Source organism: Molothrus ater, chromosome 1, assembly GCF_012460135.2.
Source record: "Molothrus ater isolate BHLD 08-10-18 breed brown headed cowbird chromosome 1, BPBGC_Mater_1.1, whole genome shotgun sequence".
Classification (NCBI taxonomy): Eukaryota; Metazoa; Chordata; class Aves; order Passeriformes; family Icteridae; genus Molothrus; species Molothrus ater.
Window position 1 is genome coordinate 56859721 of NC_050478.2, and position 18201 is coordinate 56877921.

Below are 18201 nucleotides of genomic sequence, written 5' to 3' on the forward strand. Positions count from 1 at the left end.
TCTTTGAGAAAGAGGAATGAGACAGAAAAAGTATCTGGTAACTGTTAACACCACTGCCAAGGCCAAGTAATTGAGTTACACACTCTACTTGGAAGACATCATGCTGAATATTCTGCACTAGCCTACAATTAGAAAGTGTCTCTCTTGACTACCATACATTTGAATTTTTGAGGTTCTTTGATCTTCCTTCTGTCATCAGAGCAGGGACCATTTACAAGAACATTTACTAATTTCATAGTCTTGAGAGCAGTGGACATCACTGCTTAATTTGCACTGTGATGGTTAGTATAACAGCAAGGTTGAGGAGGACATCCTCCACCATTTATAAAATACTGTTTTAGAAGGACCCCTAACTGTAGTTTGTTCTCACATGTTACTGAGTTGCATTGCATTACTTCTATTGTGTTTTGATTCTAGGAGTACCGTAGTTCTTGTTCTCCTGGTGTTTTGCATATGCTTCCTAGTGGCTTGTATTATGTACCTACATGTCACACGAGTACAAGTAAGTGATTTAAGATTTTGTGACTATTCTTCCCTTTGGTGTCCATGATATGTTTGTTCTTTGGAATATGAAGCCATCAGAGTATGCTTCACAGATTCATAGAGTCTGAAATTTATGTGTTTAAAGTTCCTTATTAAGTAATGTATTAGACACTTGAAAACCAAAGACCAATCATCTGAAAGTAGACTGTTTACATGAGTAATCGTTACAGCAGTGTAGCATTCAGTGCCATTAATTCTACACTTTGCTTTTTGCTAAATCTTCCCTGAGCACCTACCACTAAATACTGTGTTTAAATCAATGGCTTTAACCTGACTTTTACTCCTTTCTGACTACACAGCACAATAGTCCTCTCTTTCATTCCAGCTGGTCTGGGTGTAAAGTCCTGCTAACATCCCCTCTGTTTTCAAAATTTTTCCTGTCAAAACAGCAGCTGTTTTGATGGTGAAGCACAATGTTTTGCACACACACAATCCTTAGCCTTTTAAAAACCTTCAGTAATGATTAATTCTCCTGCATTGTATTTCCACAAGAGTAATGATGCAGAAGGACATTTGGTTGTTTTAGGGGAGAAATAGGTATGCCAGACCAGAATACAACATCTACAGGCTAATTTTCTGATGAAAGAAATCTCTACTGGATTAATATAAATTTAGTCTTTTCAGACAAATATCAGGAAAAAACACCTACTCATTTAATGAGCTTTTCTGATTTGGACACACTAATTTTAGTTTTAAAAAGTGTCCTTTGGCAGAAGAAAAGCATGTGTTTTCGTGGGAACAAAAATAGTATATCAGCCAAGTATCAGGTGCTGAAAAGAACCTTATTTATGAACTTACAAAATTTTTTGTGAGTAACTTTGATGATCTCTTTTTTTTATTAGGGCAGAGTAGTTTATCATCTGTTCTTCTCTGTATAGATCGTAGAAATGCAAACTAAGTTTGTAGCAAGTTTCTTCTCTTTATACAATTTACCTGGGGCTAGTGCAAACATAAGAAGTATTCCATCTGTTTTGTCAGTCAAGAAAATTTGTATTTATTCCAGGTTCCTCCAGAGATTCAATACTATACAGGATCAAATCCAGCATTAGACAAATAAAGAAATATAAAACCTTAGAATATCAAAATTTAAAACTTTATGGCAAAAAATGTCTTATAATAATTAAAATTAATATTATGTTGATAATGGATATACAATTGTAAAACAATCATTCCCCTATTTTAATCAGTTTTATGGCACTGACTTGCTCTTTTACACTGTGCAAGTGACTTAGCTTCTCCATGCTTTAGCATTAAATACCTCACTCATAGAAGTACTTTAATAATATTTTACTGTACTCATTACCTAAAATTTTGGTAATTTGACACTACTTATTTAGTTAATAAAAATTTCTCAAATAAAGAAAATGAAGCCCAAAATTCTATGCAATCATAAAAGTGTCGATACAATTTGGAATGACATAAAGTCAGAAGTATAAATCTTAATAGTGTCAGAATTTTAATTCAGACATGTCTCATACTTTATCTTTTAAAGGTCTGTTTACCATTTTAACCCAATAGCCTAGCATGTCAACATTTAGAACATGTATGTGCTACACAGATCAAAAAAATTGTCTGTGCAATGTGTCAGGACATGTGATCTTTGAATCCATATTTTGCTTTATCCCTATTAAGTATTCAGCATTATCTTCAAACCACGGGTATTATCTCTTTAATAAGCAATAGACAGCTTATTTGGTTGCAATCTTAATTAATGGAATAAATATTTTTTCTTCAAGCAAAATTATTTTGTATTTTATTTATATGGATAAAACCACATAAGTTCCACCTCACTTGTATATAGGATTCTGGTCTGTCTAGTTAAGTGGACAGTTTGATGGGTAAAATACAATGGGGATAATCACATTCAGAGCATAGCACTTTATGGTTACCTTGAAACCAGTGTAAGTGCGATACTACAGGAGTTTATCCTGGATCCTATCCTGTCAGGCATTTTTATCAACAGCCTGGAGGAGGACATGGCAAATACTCATGTCATGTTTTCAAATGAATACAATTTTGTGAGTACAGCTGGCAGGATGATTATTGAGAGGGTTCTAGATAGGTTAACAGAATGGGCAAACAGGAATCTTATAACTATAGAATGTATATTGCAAAGTCCAGGTCCTAAGAAGAAACAATGCTGTGCAATGACACAGGAGGAATAACCAACTTTGCAAAAATTGCCCTGAGACTCTGAGGTTCAAGGCAGACAGTACTTTTGAGCACCCTGAGGTCCCTTCCAATCAGAACTGCACGATAGTGATGAACGAATGCAGAAATAGTCTTTTTTCATACTGTAATTTTGAACATTGCTCTATCTCCCTTGAAACACAGCTTTTCAATCTCAGATTCCTATAATCTGAGCTATTTTTTCTTCAATATGCTCAGTTTTATTTAAGGTGATATACCCCAGGTATCCCAATCTATTTTATTGATGCTAGTACTTACACTGGTGTAGAAAATTAACTCAGATCTATAATACAATTCTACTACTGATATATTGATTGCTCCACACCTATGTTTACATGGACTTAAACTATATAGAAGCTAGAATATATTTGTAGATTCATGCTTACTTTTTTTTTTTTTTTTTTTTTTTTTTTTTTTTTTTTTCTGTAATTGCTGTATTCTGAAGGCTACAGTAGTCTTTCTCTGACTGCTAGGCTACCTGCTGGAAGCTATGTTTTTGAGGCTGGTGATACCCATGAAATGAACAGCTTTTCTTCAAAACTGTTGACTTTCATCCAAAAATCAGGTGTTTGCTCACTCCATTTAACCTTAAGTGAAATTCAACCTTGATAAATCTGAGCTTCCTCCTTTTAAAGAACACAGGATAGTCCCCACTTTAAATCTGACTGTTTCTTGGATTAAATCCTTGACCCTTGAAGTCACTAGAAGAAGTCCTGTGGTCTGAAAGATACATCTAGTAGATAATAGAAGCCCCAAATATTCTTAGTGCAAGGGGAAAGGAAGGAAAGCAGCTTTACCTGGAAGCAGAGTTGATCAGAATGACTGGAACAGGCCTAAAGTGTGCAGCCTGACAGACTTACCCTTCCTCTCTCACATTCTGCCACAGGCTTCATAGCAGCAGGAACTTACGCTTAATAGTGTGACAAATGGAATCAGGCTAAAAGTGGAGATAAACAAAATGTTTTCAAGACTCCATTTCACCACATATTTTTGTTGTCTACTGCTGTTTCTGAAAAATTCAATATTTTTATGAGTCGCAATAATTAAAACTACCCTGGTATTTAACCTGCCTATTTAGCAGAAGACACGTATACCATTCCAAAATTCTATGCTATCAAAGTATGTTCTCTTGGATCACAATTTGCAAGGCAAAGGAGCTGAAAATTTGCAACTCAAAAGTTGCTTTGGATACTTTCCCCATGAGAGCAAAATCAAATGCCATCCTAGAATATTATTTGCATCATGAGTAGACATACAACTAAAACTTTCTAAGAGTTTTAATCATAGTGAGAAATAATATATAGCAATAGTAATTTTACATTTATTATCCCCAAAACTGTAATTACCATTAAAATACACTTACGCACTAACGGTTACTCCACAACAATAACTGCAATTTCATAATTTGCAGTACAGGTGAAATTTCTGTATCCCTTATTCACTTCTCTTTATAGACTACTAAAAAATAACAACCCCACTTTAAAAATACTTTAAATATTTTATATATACTTTTTTTTTCTTTTTTAGTGTTTTCCAGGGTGCCTGACAATACAAATTCGTACCATTTTGTGTATTTTTATAGTGATCTTAATATACTCTGTGGCTCAAGGCTGTGTGGTGAGTATTTAAATCAAGTTTCACTTAAATTAACATTGCGTTTAAAGAACATACTTGTGAGATCCCTTAAATACATACCATATTCTTATCTGATGAATTCCTATTTGTTTTATTTTTCATATTTGCAGAGCATGCTTCTTCAAAACTAAACCCCTTTGCTGCAATTGGGATTTTCATTGGCCTGAGACAATGTATTGAATTAGGAATGGCAAAGCCATTAGCAAATTACACAGATAATACCTATTCAAAATCAATATAAATTTGTATTTCAAACTTTAGCATCATGTGGACTGCTGGTGTCATGTACTTTATGGGAAAAACATTTTTTAAATGTTCAACTTGCTTACTAGTTCAATGGCTAATATTTTGTGACAGACAAGGCATGGTGTCAAAACAAGATTACTATTTCTTTTTGACAACTTATAGAAGATACCTCTGTGTAATAAGGGGGATATTTTTAGTCCAGGCAGATCAGAAAAGATAGAGAGATCTTAAAATATTGACAGTTTTGTGTAACAAGAAGAGGTGCTTACATTGTGCTTCTGATATGATCCATTCATATCCAATGTCTAAAAAGCTTGTTATTTGAAGTGAATGTGCTCAATACTTCTGAAAATTGAGCTTCCTTTTCTGTAGATTAGCAGAGAGTTCAACATGATCAACTTCAATTGACATGGTCTTCAAACTTCCACCTAAGTATTTGTCAGTCAATTGCCTTGACCAATTCCTAGCACTCATCTTCAGCATTTTGGCTGCTAATGGTAATGCATTAAACATGTTAGGGTACTCAAAGGAAAGAATTCACATAAAAATAGCACATGAAACACAACTGGAAATGCTGAGAAGGAAGATGTTTCAAATTATGCTTCTCTGCAGGAATTTGACAATGTGTTCTGACCAAGAAGACATGAGCTTCAGTGCTGAGATGCCAAGCCCCATATTTTGTATTTTGTATTTTGTGTATTCACTTGTCCCTGGACCTGCCCTGAGAACATAGTAACTGGTTTATCCCCATGAACTGACTGGGTCAACGGTCCCTTTTCTGTGGATTCAAATGTCCTGAGAGGAACCAAGAATTGCTGATGTTGAGACATTTCTGGGAATTCCTGAACATCATCTGTGTGAGTAACACACAGCCTTAATAGCACACAGATGCATATATGGTTCCTAAGGTGGACATAAGCACAAAATGCATAGAGCTTTGCAGTGATTCCAGGCTAGCTTCTCAGCAAATTCTGTGTATCTGACTTTGGAATTGACATGAAAGTTATTACAGCTAAAACCTTTGTGAATCAGCCTCCACAGATCTGACCCTTACTTTGACCAAGTGAAACAAGCACCATTTCTGCCACTTAAAGTTAGTGAGAATGAGAAATAGACATCGTAAGCCCTAAGGCAGTGCTGAACAACAGTGGAAAACAAATTAGAATTCAGAAGTTCTGACCTCCAATAAGGGAATGATCATTCAGTTACAACTTAGAACATAATTCATTCCTGAACAAAAATAACTTATAACCTAAGTAGAAACGTTTAATCAGTAGAAATTATTAGTTCCTGCAAAGTAATGCCTCTAGAATTGTCATCTGTCAGAAGAGCTAGATGTTGACGTTCCACTACTGGTTGTATAACAGATGATATTTTCCTGAGTGAATTCCAGATCACTGATGAATCCCTCATGCATGTGTATGTTTTTGGATAATTTTATGAAAGCATTTTTAAGGATATTGAACAAAATACTATTAAAAGGGATTTTTCATTTCACGTTCCCAATCTCATTTCATAGTGTTACCTATTATGAGTTTAACTCACATTTATTTATGTATTATGTCTCAACTTTTTAAGTTAATACAACCCCTTCTAAAATACATGGTTTGATCACCCTTCAGGATGTCAGTTACTTTACAACATGCTATAAAATTTCATTGTCAGTGGTTGGGATGAAATAAAAAGGTCTTATAATGCCCTTCAAAAGAGATGTTTAAGTACAGGGCAGGGCTTATGTGATGGTGCCTGTTAAATCAATTTCACACTACAATCCCACTCTCCCCTACTTATAATAACTCTTATCCTTTTCCTTTGTAAGGGGTGAAGGTTGGACTGCAGTTAAAACTGGAGCTCTAGGGACTTGCACTATTTGCTAAAAATTCCTCTCTTCCTTGGGTAACAGCTCTGAGATATGTACATGACATTGTCTTTAGGAAAAGCAGGTTAGATTTCCCCAAATTTCCCATAAGAGATATATGAAAAAATTTTATTTCCTAGCATAAGAAGGAAATGGAACTCCTTGGATAATGAAATGACAGGGGTAATTAAAGATGAGTCCTTTTATTTGAAACATATGTGACAGCAGAAGTAGCTGTGACATGGGAAAAGATGTTGTGTTTAGTTTTTCACTCAATAAAATATTTTATTTTGTATTTAAGTAATTGAAGTTTATGTGATTTACATAGTCAGCAAAACAATAATTTATCTCTGTGCTCTGTAAAAGAGCCTTTTTCACCTGCATGGCCAAATAAAATGTTAACTGAAGTTCCTTAATTTTGCAGGAATATCCTGGCTTGAGAATCTCTTAGGTTGGAACACTGAGAGGGAAACTATTCAACTAAGCCCACACTTCAATTGGTTGCCCTTATTGGCATCTAATTAACAAATTGTGTCTTTCCCCTAAAACTCAGTGGAGCATTGCAGGAAAAGGAGATTTTAATACAGCATTGAGCATAGTGGGAACTCCACAGGCATATTTTTTCCAATTAGCAATGAACTACAGTCAGCCTCCATAGCAACTACATTTCTGTTTATTTCATATTTAACATTCTTCCCTTCTCACCTCTCCTGTCTTTTCTAGGTTGGCTGCATGCCTTGGGTTTGGAATACCAATTCCAGCAGCTCAATAGTTATAATTTCTCCTGGTGGAACAAATAAAACAATGAATGAACTTCCATGTGACACAGCCCACTATGCTTTCCTTTCCTGTGTAGTGGGGACTCTCACCTTGGCAATATTTCTACGTGTATCTTCCTTGCCAAAAATTATTCTCCTGCTTTTTGTTACAATTTTGTACATAGTTATTCTGGAACTCAGTGGTTACAGAAAAGCAGTGGGGTAGGTATCTTGCAAAATTAAGCAACGGGTAATTTTCTATAGATAGTCACACATTGACTACTTATTTCTGAATTGTCCTCTAGTGTTCAGTGCTGCCTAGGAGTAGAGCATAAGAAACACATCAGTCATCCTTTCCCCAACAATTGTAGGACCTACTAACATCCATCAACAGGGGAGCAGCTTTTGGGAGCTGGCAACTGTTGCCCCATTGTTCTGTAGTTTTATACTAATGTACCCCAGCTGAACACTCTGCAGTCTAGCTATCCTATGGAATAGAAAAACACAGTTAAAAACTTAACTGCCATATTTCAGCAGCCCTCAATCAATCGCAATTTCAATAAAGCTTTTGAGCTTTTCAATGTTTTTATAATTTCTAATTAAAAACATGCACACACATTACAATAATGCATAGCATCTAAAAATCCTCAAGAGTTGCATGTTGGTGTGATGCAGTGGTCAAATGTACTCTCACCCATCTCCCTGCTCAGATGAGCCTAGTGATTAGGAGGTACCCATGTGTTCTAAACTAAGGATCTGATATTAAATGTGCAGTGTTAGGTATTAGACGTGGAATAACACATTTATTTTCTTCGTCTTTTTAAGGGGCGGCTCCTTTTACATGCGTGGCTATGAACCAATACTAGCTATTTTGCTATTTTCTTGTGCTTTAGCACTGCATTCAAGACAGGTGGACTTGAAACTGCGCCTGGACTACCTCTGGGCAGTGCAGGTAAATCACAGGACTTCATAGTATCCATGCACACAAAATATTGTCTGACTTTTTAAATTGGTTTTCAAATACTTTCAGGACAAATTACTTGGACTCAGACACAAACTTTTTCATGTCTTTTGGGGTTCACAGTGAAAGATTATTTTACAGCTTTCTTTCCACAGATCTATACAATTCATTTTTCCTGGAGAAGTGATTTTTTTTGTTTCTTAGCAGTTGCTCCAGTATATCATTAGTCAAACAATATATTTATATCTAAGATGCATTAGGAATAAACTGTTAACAATATAAATTTGAGATAAAGAAATTAAATCCATGGGAATTTTTATCTTATATTACAAAAAGGAGTGAAAGTAAATCAGGTAAATATTCAGGTAAACTGAAAAGAAGCAGGTAAAACTGATAAAACGAAATATTTAAACCTATATTATAAAAAGAAACTATGGAACTCTTTCCCAGAGGGAGATCAGAAATTTATTTAGATACCAAGTGCAGGGACCATTTTTGAAAATATGTTTCCTAACTATCATAGACACAGCAAAAACCTATAGAGATTATATTAGCCATAACATGGTCATCAGGATATGTCTACCTCCTGTCACACCTCTCAGCAGTCTAATTCCCACCTCCAAAGTGTTATAAACTGGCACCCAAGGGAAGGAGAAAGTTGAATATGTAAGTTTATTTGGTGGAATTTGGAAGTTTTCCAAACTTACACACCTGTTCTCACCTGCACCCTGTTAATTATTTTGTCAAGAGGACCATTTAAATCATTATAGTGCTTGCTTTTACACATAACATAATAAGACTGGAACACATGGGTTACTGGTTGACTGGAACATATCCCTGGCTCCACTGTATTACATAAAATGGAGAAATCAGTTATGACTTAGTTCTATTGTCTTCTGCTTGAAAAGTTTTTCCATCTAGCAGTTAAGCTGTGGGGGGATTTCTTGTTTGACTTGATGTCCAAGACTGTGTTCCCTTTTTTTATGCTTTAAGATTATCTTGTTCAATAATTTCTCTCAACTCTGTACAGTTCAACTGAGTGTAATCATTCAATTTAATTTTTGTCCTATGACCTTTAGTATTGATAACTGCTGTGAATGTTAGCCTCAGAAGGTTGTTTTGGATAAACTGTTACTAGTTTCTCTTTGCTGTGGTGCCAAATACAATTTGCAGATGGAAAAAAAAGATTGCCTGATTTTGAAATTCAGTTCAGCACCTGCCTTGATGGATGGTCTCTAATTTGATATGGGTTGGCACATAGCGGAAGTGAGTGCCATCTGATCTATTAATACAAAACCTTCTGTATGTTATTCCTAGCCCTGAAATAGAGTAGCAGTGCAGTAATGTACCAGTTTCTGCTATCCTGTGACCTTTCAGTGGAACAAGAGAGAGTTTCAGCATCTTAAATACTTTTCATCATTTCAGCAACTGCAACTTGCATGGCAAATTGTGAATCCCTAATGGAAGTACTGCTTAAAGATTCTTAGTTTTAAGTTAGCTTTTAATTAGCAATTAATCAGTTAAAAAAATTGGAGTACAGGAGTATGGCATGGTTTTCTAATGAAAGACCAGACCTGGACTTGGACAGTGGTAAAGGAAGAAATATGGACTTTTTCTGTTTTCTTAGAGACAAGTTACATAAAAATACCTAGTCATCATCACTATTGTTAAAACCATTGTGCACTTTCTCCAAGGGACAGTAAGAGGAGATAAGAGACGTGAAATTTCAGGATTGTCCACCGGCATTTTCAGGTACCATTTCAAAAAGTGTTTTTCATCTGAGAAAACCAAATGCCATTTTCAGATCTTTTCAATTGTAAATCAGAGATGTATGTGGTGCCACCTTGTGTGTGAGGTTTGTGTGATAATAATGAGAAAGGAAAAAATCCGTTTAGGTAGAAAATTCAGAATTTAGGGATCAACATAACTAGCATTCTTTGAAATCAGTATGCTGATTTCAAATTATTATTATTTCAATGATTATATTCTTGGCCTCTTAGATTATCTAGGCATATACCTTTCATCTTCTCCTTTCCAAGTGGAAGATCTATTCTCTGTACAGTAAGTAATAGTGGATAACACGTTAAAAGAAATTCTGTTCTGCTTTCCACTCTGTGTATTGGTTGTAAATGATACTGAGTCCAAGGTCTAATTGTCATAACAACCAGGAGTGCTGTCCATGATGGATGTTACAGAAGTTGTTCTTTTGCTTACCCATTCAAATGAATAAGCAAAAAAAACCAAAAAACCCCAGAACATGGTCTTTGAACTTGCTAGGTTCAGGGAACATTGTTTATTAGAAATATCTATATGTTAAAACTGCCTTTGAGTAGTTAGAAAACTCCAGGCCACTAATTGTTCAGCAGCCTTTAAGAGGTGACAAATAAGAGCCAGTTTTCTGTAGCTGCTGCACTGCAGGAGCCTTCTATAAGGCTAAAAGCAGTCTTGGTCATGTTTCTCTACAGCCATAGTACTACTTACTGTTAAACCATGTTGGCTTAACTTGGTTATATTTCTGGTAACAGAAGTTTTAGAAAGACCATTGACTTAGTGCACAGGATCTATGGAGATTTTCTGTTTTGCAAAGTGAGTGTGCTGTTTCTTTGTCCAAACACTGAATTGAATGAACCAAATGCTAAATGTAGATTTACATCTTCTAGTAGCCAGTCCCTGCTGTGTGAAGATATTCCTGTCATTTTAGGAAGCTTTTCAATTGCTGGCTCACATCTGGGGGAATTTCAGACAAATTTCTGGAAGCTTCAAGCACTTTGTTTGCATACTTTTAGTAACATTCATTATTGGGCTAATCCTGTAAAAAATGTTCTCAGATGAATAAAAGCATTTGTGGCATAAACTGTAATAAAAAGGATTTCATAGATAACTTCTTTTATTGCATCATGAACAACAGTCCAGTACTACTAAATTATACTTTAAACCGTGAAAGTACCCCAAAACTAATCATAGGAATACATAGATACATATCCAGTGGTCTGTGCTAAGGTCTGAGGAAAACATAATTCAACACATTTTTTTTCACCCCATCAGGGGAAAAAAAAGTACTTTGAAGAAGAGCAGTTTCAAACAAGAAAAACTGATTAAGAAAAATTACACAGTTTCAAGACAAGTTAATCCGACTTCCACTCATCTAGGCTGCATTATCAGAACAGTGATAATACAGTAGAATTTATGTACATTGCATGGAAAAATACTTTTTTATGGATGATATGTTGTTAAAACATTTATATTTGTAACTTCTGTTCACCAATCAGTAGTGTTATAGTCTCTTGTTGATTTGCTATATATTTTTTTTTCTGTGCCAGATTTAACTTTTCTGAATATCACAGTATTTTCAGAAAATATCTGTTGGTTGTTTTCTTGATATTTTTAATAGGCAGTGGGAGGAGAATTTAATTTTCTGCATAACATTATTGTGTAACTCTCTGTTTGTCATATGACAATAACTATGAATAGCAAATATAGGAGATTTTACTTATTTGTGACTGATAATCACTTTTTAGTATGCAAATTATTTAACAGAACTGGGAGGGGAAAAAAAAGTAAGGAATTCAGGAATATCCTAAAACTACCAAAAAATGTAGTTGCTCACTCACCTAGGATTTGTCATGGGAGGAAAACAAGAATAATACAATTATATGACTTCATTTGATACATTCAATTGGTGCATTCTTTAGGGAATACCAGAATATCATTCTGCTGTCTTTTCTAGCCCATTACACTCGCAAGAAATAAGAATTTTACAGCCTACAGGCAAGACTCACCAGGTGTCTTAGCACTTCCACTCAAAAACCTGGTGCTACAAAAGTAGTGTGATGTGTTTGTTCCCTGTGGATGTAGTGCCATCTTCAGGTGCAAAAAAAGAGATTCTCATGGCATTGGTGCTCAGCTTCTTTTTAACTGAATCTTGAAACTGTATTCTCATGTGGTATCTATTTAGTCAGTGACCATTCTACAGCATTTTTAGGCTTATTAAACTTTCAGGTGATAAAACTGTTCAGACCACTTCCCAGACAGAGGATGGGTAACCACTTACCAACATTGTAAAAACTGTAGGATCATGTGTAACTATGTAAAATGCAGTAGAGGTTAGTTAGATTGATATAAAAAGTCATAGTAATAAAAATATTTTAAATTCTGTCACCATTTCCAGTGCAGAAATAAAGCCTGCTTTTAAATACTGCAGCTCTGCAAATACAGTTGGGTTCCACAAAATGACCTAGCTGCCACAAATACCAAATAGGTATAAGCGAACAGCACAATGTGAAAAATTCTATTGGTCATGCCAATGCACTTTCTTTCTTGTTTATTTTCACAATAATCTGTCTTGTTTTTTGAGCTAGTAGCTATTGCATAAATATCATCCTGTCAGCTTTCCTTAATTAACCAATGGGAATAGGGTCAAATAGATGAAGGTTTAAATGCCATTTAGCTGTTTGGATAATATTCCCACCAGGAATGTAAATGCCTGTGATCTGTGCTATTTTAATCTTTCAGCCCCAAGTACTCCTTCTCCTTTCCTAGTGTCTGTTTTTCCTGAGAAAGAATGATGCCTATGCATCCTCTAATCACAGCTGCTCAAGAGTAGGCATTAGAAGCTCATGAGTGACAAGGAGGAAGGACAGTTTTCATTGCACTTCCCTGAAAGGCAGAAAGCAGGAAGCTAGGAAAAGGTCCAGAAAATACCAGTAATTGGCTTACTTCCCTCCTATATTATCTCTTTGATGGGATAGTTTCAGAGTCCTCACTCTTGAATATGACCAAAGTCTTTTTTTACTTCACCTTCCCTCCTTTATCTTCCCTTGTGAGAGATGCAAGAAGACATTTCCTCTTTCCCCAAGCAGCTCCTGAGGAATTGAATAAATGAGAGCTGTCTTAGGCAAGAGTGCAAGGCAAGAGAATAAATACTCAAGCTCTGTGCAGTAGTAGCAGAGAAGGCACACTTCAGTTCATATTCCTAACATATTACTTCAATAATAAAGCAGGATGTTAGGCATAGTATGTGGATGGTTTAAGTGCAGTCCATGCAGAGACTCCATCTTGGGTACCAGGAACAATACAGCAGTATTGACCCAGTGTGTGGTCTAAGATAATGTGCCTCTTCTTTTCAGCATGAGAAAATAAATCAGAAGGAATGCTATGCTAATTCCATGAATGTTTTGCTTCTAGTTCTGGAGCTAGATCAGGCAGGGCTAATACAGCTTAGTTTTCAGGACACTGCACTGCCCCACCTGAGTATTATCAGCACAAATTTCTCCCGGAACAGATGGAGAGAGTGCACTCCTCTCTCTCTCTTTTAGCTAGGAGGTGCTTGGCCTCAAATAGTTCATGGAACAAAAAAGTAAGAGCACTCTCCTTGTTCTTCTGTTAGCATATTTTCCCTCTAATTTGGGTTTCCTATCATTACCCACCATGAATCACAGAATTATCATGATATTATTCAAGGACTTCCCATGTTGTTAGGAGTTTTTCATGTGAAAATGAAGATTTTCTCAAACCCTTAGTGTTTGATTAGTCTGACCATGACTCAGGAAAGCTGAGATCCTGTTGCTTAAGCAGTCTGCCATCACCTCCGGCCATGGGCACCCTTCATGGAGTGGTCTGCTAGATCGGAGTGCAGTTCACTTCACTAGAGTACACTTCTTACCCCATAGGTGTCCATACGGGGGAGAAGAGAGGTTCAGCCTACCACCTAAGCCCAGCAGTTACAATGGAGTCTTCTCTCCTTTCTTAATTCTTCTTTACATTTATGCAAAGCCTGAGTGACATTAGTCATACATATTACTCAGTGAGGGGTGGTCATGCTTTGGAGGCAGATAACATCGGTGTAGCATCAGACATAACCTTAGGATAGGGATATGTGTCAATCCAAGGAGGGTAATTGTGCCATAGCTGCTGATTCAATAGCGGGACATCTTCCTTTATCTCCCTAGGCTTCCAGCTGCTGCGTGGCCTATTAACTAAAAAGTACCACCAAGTACCCTCTTCTCCAAGCGTTTCAACAGAGCCTGGTTGCAGTGTCCCACTCCACTCCACTCCACTCCACTCCACTCCACTCCACTCCACTCCACTCCACTCCACTCCACTCCACTCCACTCCACTCCACTCTCCATTTAGTTCCCCCTAGATTGTACTATGCATGGAAATTTGGGTGTGCTGACTGTGTTCCATCCAGAGAGCAGCAACCATACTTCCCCCTATATTTTCCATACTGTTATCTTTAATTTTAGGTCAAGTCTTTTTCCCACAATCTCATTTTTGGCAACTGAACCCTCTCAGATCCAAAATTGTAGTTAACAGTTTTGCATCCAAAAAGGGAAGAGACACTTGTTAGGTGTGTTGAAAATGTAGCATTCTATCATTAGCAACAGTGGCATCATTAATGCCTTTCCCTGATCTTAGATGAATTTGCCGCCACCTCAGACATGACTCTGATAGCTTGATTTGAGCCATTAGCTCTTCACTCAAGAGCTCAGTTCTCTACTTCTTAGTCACGGGTGTTATTTACTCTGAAAGTTTTGTCATGGTTCATACATAATGATGGATGTATTGGAGAATCTTTTCAATAATTTCTTCCAAAATGAAGAGTTTGGTCCACAGTTGGGCAAGGCAGATTTCATCACACATTTCCACACCAGAAATGAACAGCTGCCAGTGATTGAGCAACATTACTACCCATACAATGCACCAAACTGATTACTCCACTTACCTACTTGATTCTTTTGATTAGCTTAGAAATCTCCACACCTTGACTCAAAAGAGTATTGTTCTTTAGGAAGGCATTCTGCCCATATTGTATTGGTAGGTTAAATGAGAACCTTAACATTCCTAGGAAGAAAGCAACAACAAAATTTCTTGTTTAAAAAATAGAGGAATGGATAAGGAAGATCAGAAGGGATATTTTATTAAGATCATCAATTCAGTTCCCAAACCTATTTGCTGTTGTCAGAATAAAATTTTCCTTGTTCCAGTGTGATGTAAAATGGAGTTGCAAGCTTGCTTTGGATTTTCAGCCAAAGAACCTTTTTCTTTTTCCTGTTAAAACATTTAAATTCCAACAGTTAAACTAAATGCCAGAGGCCATTTCACATGTTTATAGAAAACAGTAAGTCAGACTTATACCACCAAATAGGGGAAGGATATTTTAAGAAAAGAGCATGTGAAATTTAAACAGCAAAATAAGTGTCAAGAAAACAGCTCACAAACAGGAAATAGATAGTTAGAATAAAAGCTTCAGGTATATTTCTTGCAAAACTTAATTGCTATTTAAAGTTTACTGATATTTCACCTCTAGAACAGGTTTGTTTCTTATTACCCAAATTAGAATAGGAGGTGAGAATTTATTTTAAAAGGCAACAATTCCTAAAGAATTTATGTTTATGAAATCAGTTCTCTTTCAGAACTCTTTCTACTTGTAAAGAAATTTTAAAATACAGAATAAACTGCAGGCTAAACAGACTGTGTAACCTGAATAAAAATGTTTTTTTCCTAAGTTTCATCATGGAAAACAAAACTTAGCTACCTGGAAAAAAATTCACATGAAATAATATTTTTAGACTATACAAAAGCAAGGTGACTGGTTTTCTCCTACTTAAATAGTAATGGATACTGAGAAATTATGTGGACTTTGTAATAGATCAGGATACCAAATTTCAGATATAAATTGGACACCAAGAAAGATTAGAACAGGTTCATTAATGATTTATGTGACTGGGGTTTCTCAACAATGCCTGAGAATCTGGCTTTCCAGTCTTCTACTGACTGTAATTACATAAACAAAATCACATTGGGATCACAGTAGATTATTTCTGTGTGTGACTGACGAACAAAGAATAAGCTATGATTTCTGTGAGATGAATATAATACTGATCAAGTGTTTTCTAATTGAAATCAGTGTGAGGCCAAAAGTCACTCTAAGAACAAGGAGCAAATGCCAGTAAAGTAATTTTGCAAATGAATCTATGAAAGACTAGGCTGGAATTTGCAAACCTAGAAGTCCCAAATGAGACTCCTAGATATTCAATATTTTTCAAATAAGGGGTCTGATTTTTAGAATAATTTCCTCCTATATGACTCACACTAACGCTGTAAGTCAAGCACTTGTAATAAGATGCCCAAATCTTGGGTTAGGGACCTCAGATATGTTAACTCCTAAGCACTCTTTCTGAATGCTGTCATTCACATCAATAACAGAATTTCTGTTGTGAAGGAACTATATATATTTTCATGACAAACACCAGCATAACTAAAACATTCTCTAGAAATGTTAAATATTTTTATATTACTTTTTTTAATTTGTACATCATTCTTAAGGATGCTCAATTTTAAATTCTTTTTCTCTGTTAAATCTATAGTCTTATCAGATTTGTTTCAATTTTACTGCAAAGTGCATAGGTTTGCTTTAAACACTGGAGATTCTCATTGGCTTCTTTTGTCTGAAAGATGGATCAAATACTGCTGTCACTGTATTGAACTACCTGGGAAGTAATTGGCCTCCAATGCCAATGTGATTTAAGTGGGATTATTCTGATTTACTCTGTAAACATATCAAATTTCTATTTAAAAGAACCGAGAACTATAGAAGATACCAATACACTCAGCTGATCAAACACTGAAAACAGCTGAGAGACATTACCTTACCAAGGATTTAAAGGGATTTTGCCTAATGTAGAAACATGGTACAGGAGAACTGTTCTCAATCTAGATTGCTACTCTACATTTTGTTCATTTTAATTCCAAAGGATGAATAAATATAAATAGGCTCAGCTAAGTTTTTGGTTTTTTGTAAAGGTTTTTCTTCTCCTCTATTCCAACAGGCAGAAGAAGAGAGAGATGATATGGAGAGAGTCAAGCTGGATAATAAAAGAATTCTTTTCAACCTGTTGCCAGCCCATGTTGCACAGCATTTTCTTATGTCTAATCCAAGAAATATGGTAAACCAAGATAAAATTTAAATACATGCTGTATGGGCCTGTGTTGCTTGGGCCACCTTACAATTGTATGTTTTCAATAATGGCTTGGAAAAAACTTTGCTCATGTAAAAATAGTAGTTTTGTAAAAATTTGCATTCAAGAATTAGTTTGAGATTATTTCTTTTGCTGTATGGTCCTCCTTCTCTGAAGAATTTTAATACAATTCAGAATAAGGGAAAGTTGTCATTCAATATCAATGTAACCAAGTACCTGCATGTAAATCACTTTTTTCATTTCCCAATCAATGTAGGATATTGGAATTTATCACAGTATTGCATGAGCTCAGTTTGGTTCTGAATGGTGAAGTGCATGAACTGCCAGACTTTTATGTATTAACCACTCTAGTTCTGGAAAGTATGCTACCATTACCAAAACCATCTATTTAAAGTTAAAAACAGAGAATTCTACATGCCTAAGGAAGACTCAGATTAACATAAAAGGCTGCAGTGGCTCAATAAGTTGGTTCAAGAAGGCCTTATGGTCTTCTCTTAAGAGAGTCCTTCTGGTCATCTGAAAGCCTTCAGCATTGGAGTAGCTGTAATATCCATGATACTGTTATTGAGACTTTGGGTCAAACTATTTGAACCACAGAAGAGTTATTTTGCTTTCTTTGAGCCTTCCAAATTTTTAAGCAGAAACGTTACCATACAGAACAGCATTATATTATATTATATAGGACTCCACAACACATGGAAAAACTTGAAGGAGTGAGGCCAGTTATGGACCACAGGATAAAATTGGTCCATCTCTTATTTTGCTTATAAAACAAGATTGAGAAAACATAATTATTTTTCTTGTACAATAAATGTTCTATAATTGTTAAAACTTTGTCCAAATTTTAGAAGCTCACTGCTTCTATGTCTAAACAGAAAATAACCCCTACGTTGTTTTAAATTGTTTTAATACCTTAGGTGTTAATTTTCTATTGTGGTCTTAAGTGAGGATATCTTTCAACATTATTTTAAGAAGTCTGGTTTTCTCTCTAGAAAAACTGATGGCCTTTGTCCTAGCTATTGCTTAGCA

General features: G+C 35.7%; 1 protein-coding gene across 2 annotated transcripts in view; it reads left to right on the forward strand.

Annotated features, from left to right (window-relative positions):
- The window catches only part of ADCY1 (adenylate cyclase 1), a 161784-nt gene that overhangs the window by 125236 nt on the left and 18347 nt on the right, over positions 1-18201 (forward strand). The window contains exons 11-15 of one of the 2 annotated variants that reach the window (XM_036401820.2): positions 418-502; positions 4261-4350; positions 7196-7452; positions 8056-8182; positions 17023-17139. In XM_036401820.2, the coding sequence (XP_036257713.1) occupies positions 418-502; positions 4261-4350; positions 7196-7452; positions 8056-8182; positions 17023-17139 (676 nt within the window). The remainder of the gene's footprint in view (positions 1-417; positions 503-4260; positions 4351-7195; positions 7453-8055; positions 8183-17022; positions 17140-18201) is intronic. The other variant, XM_036401822.2, reaches the window with a different exon arrangement.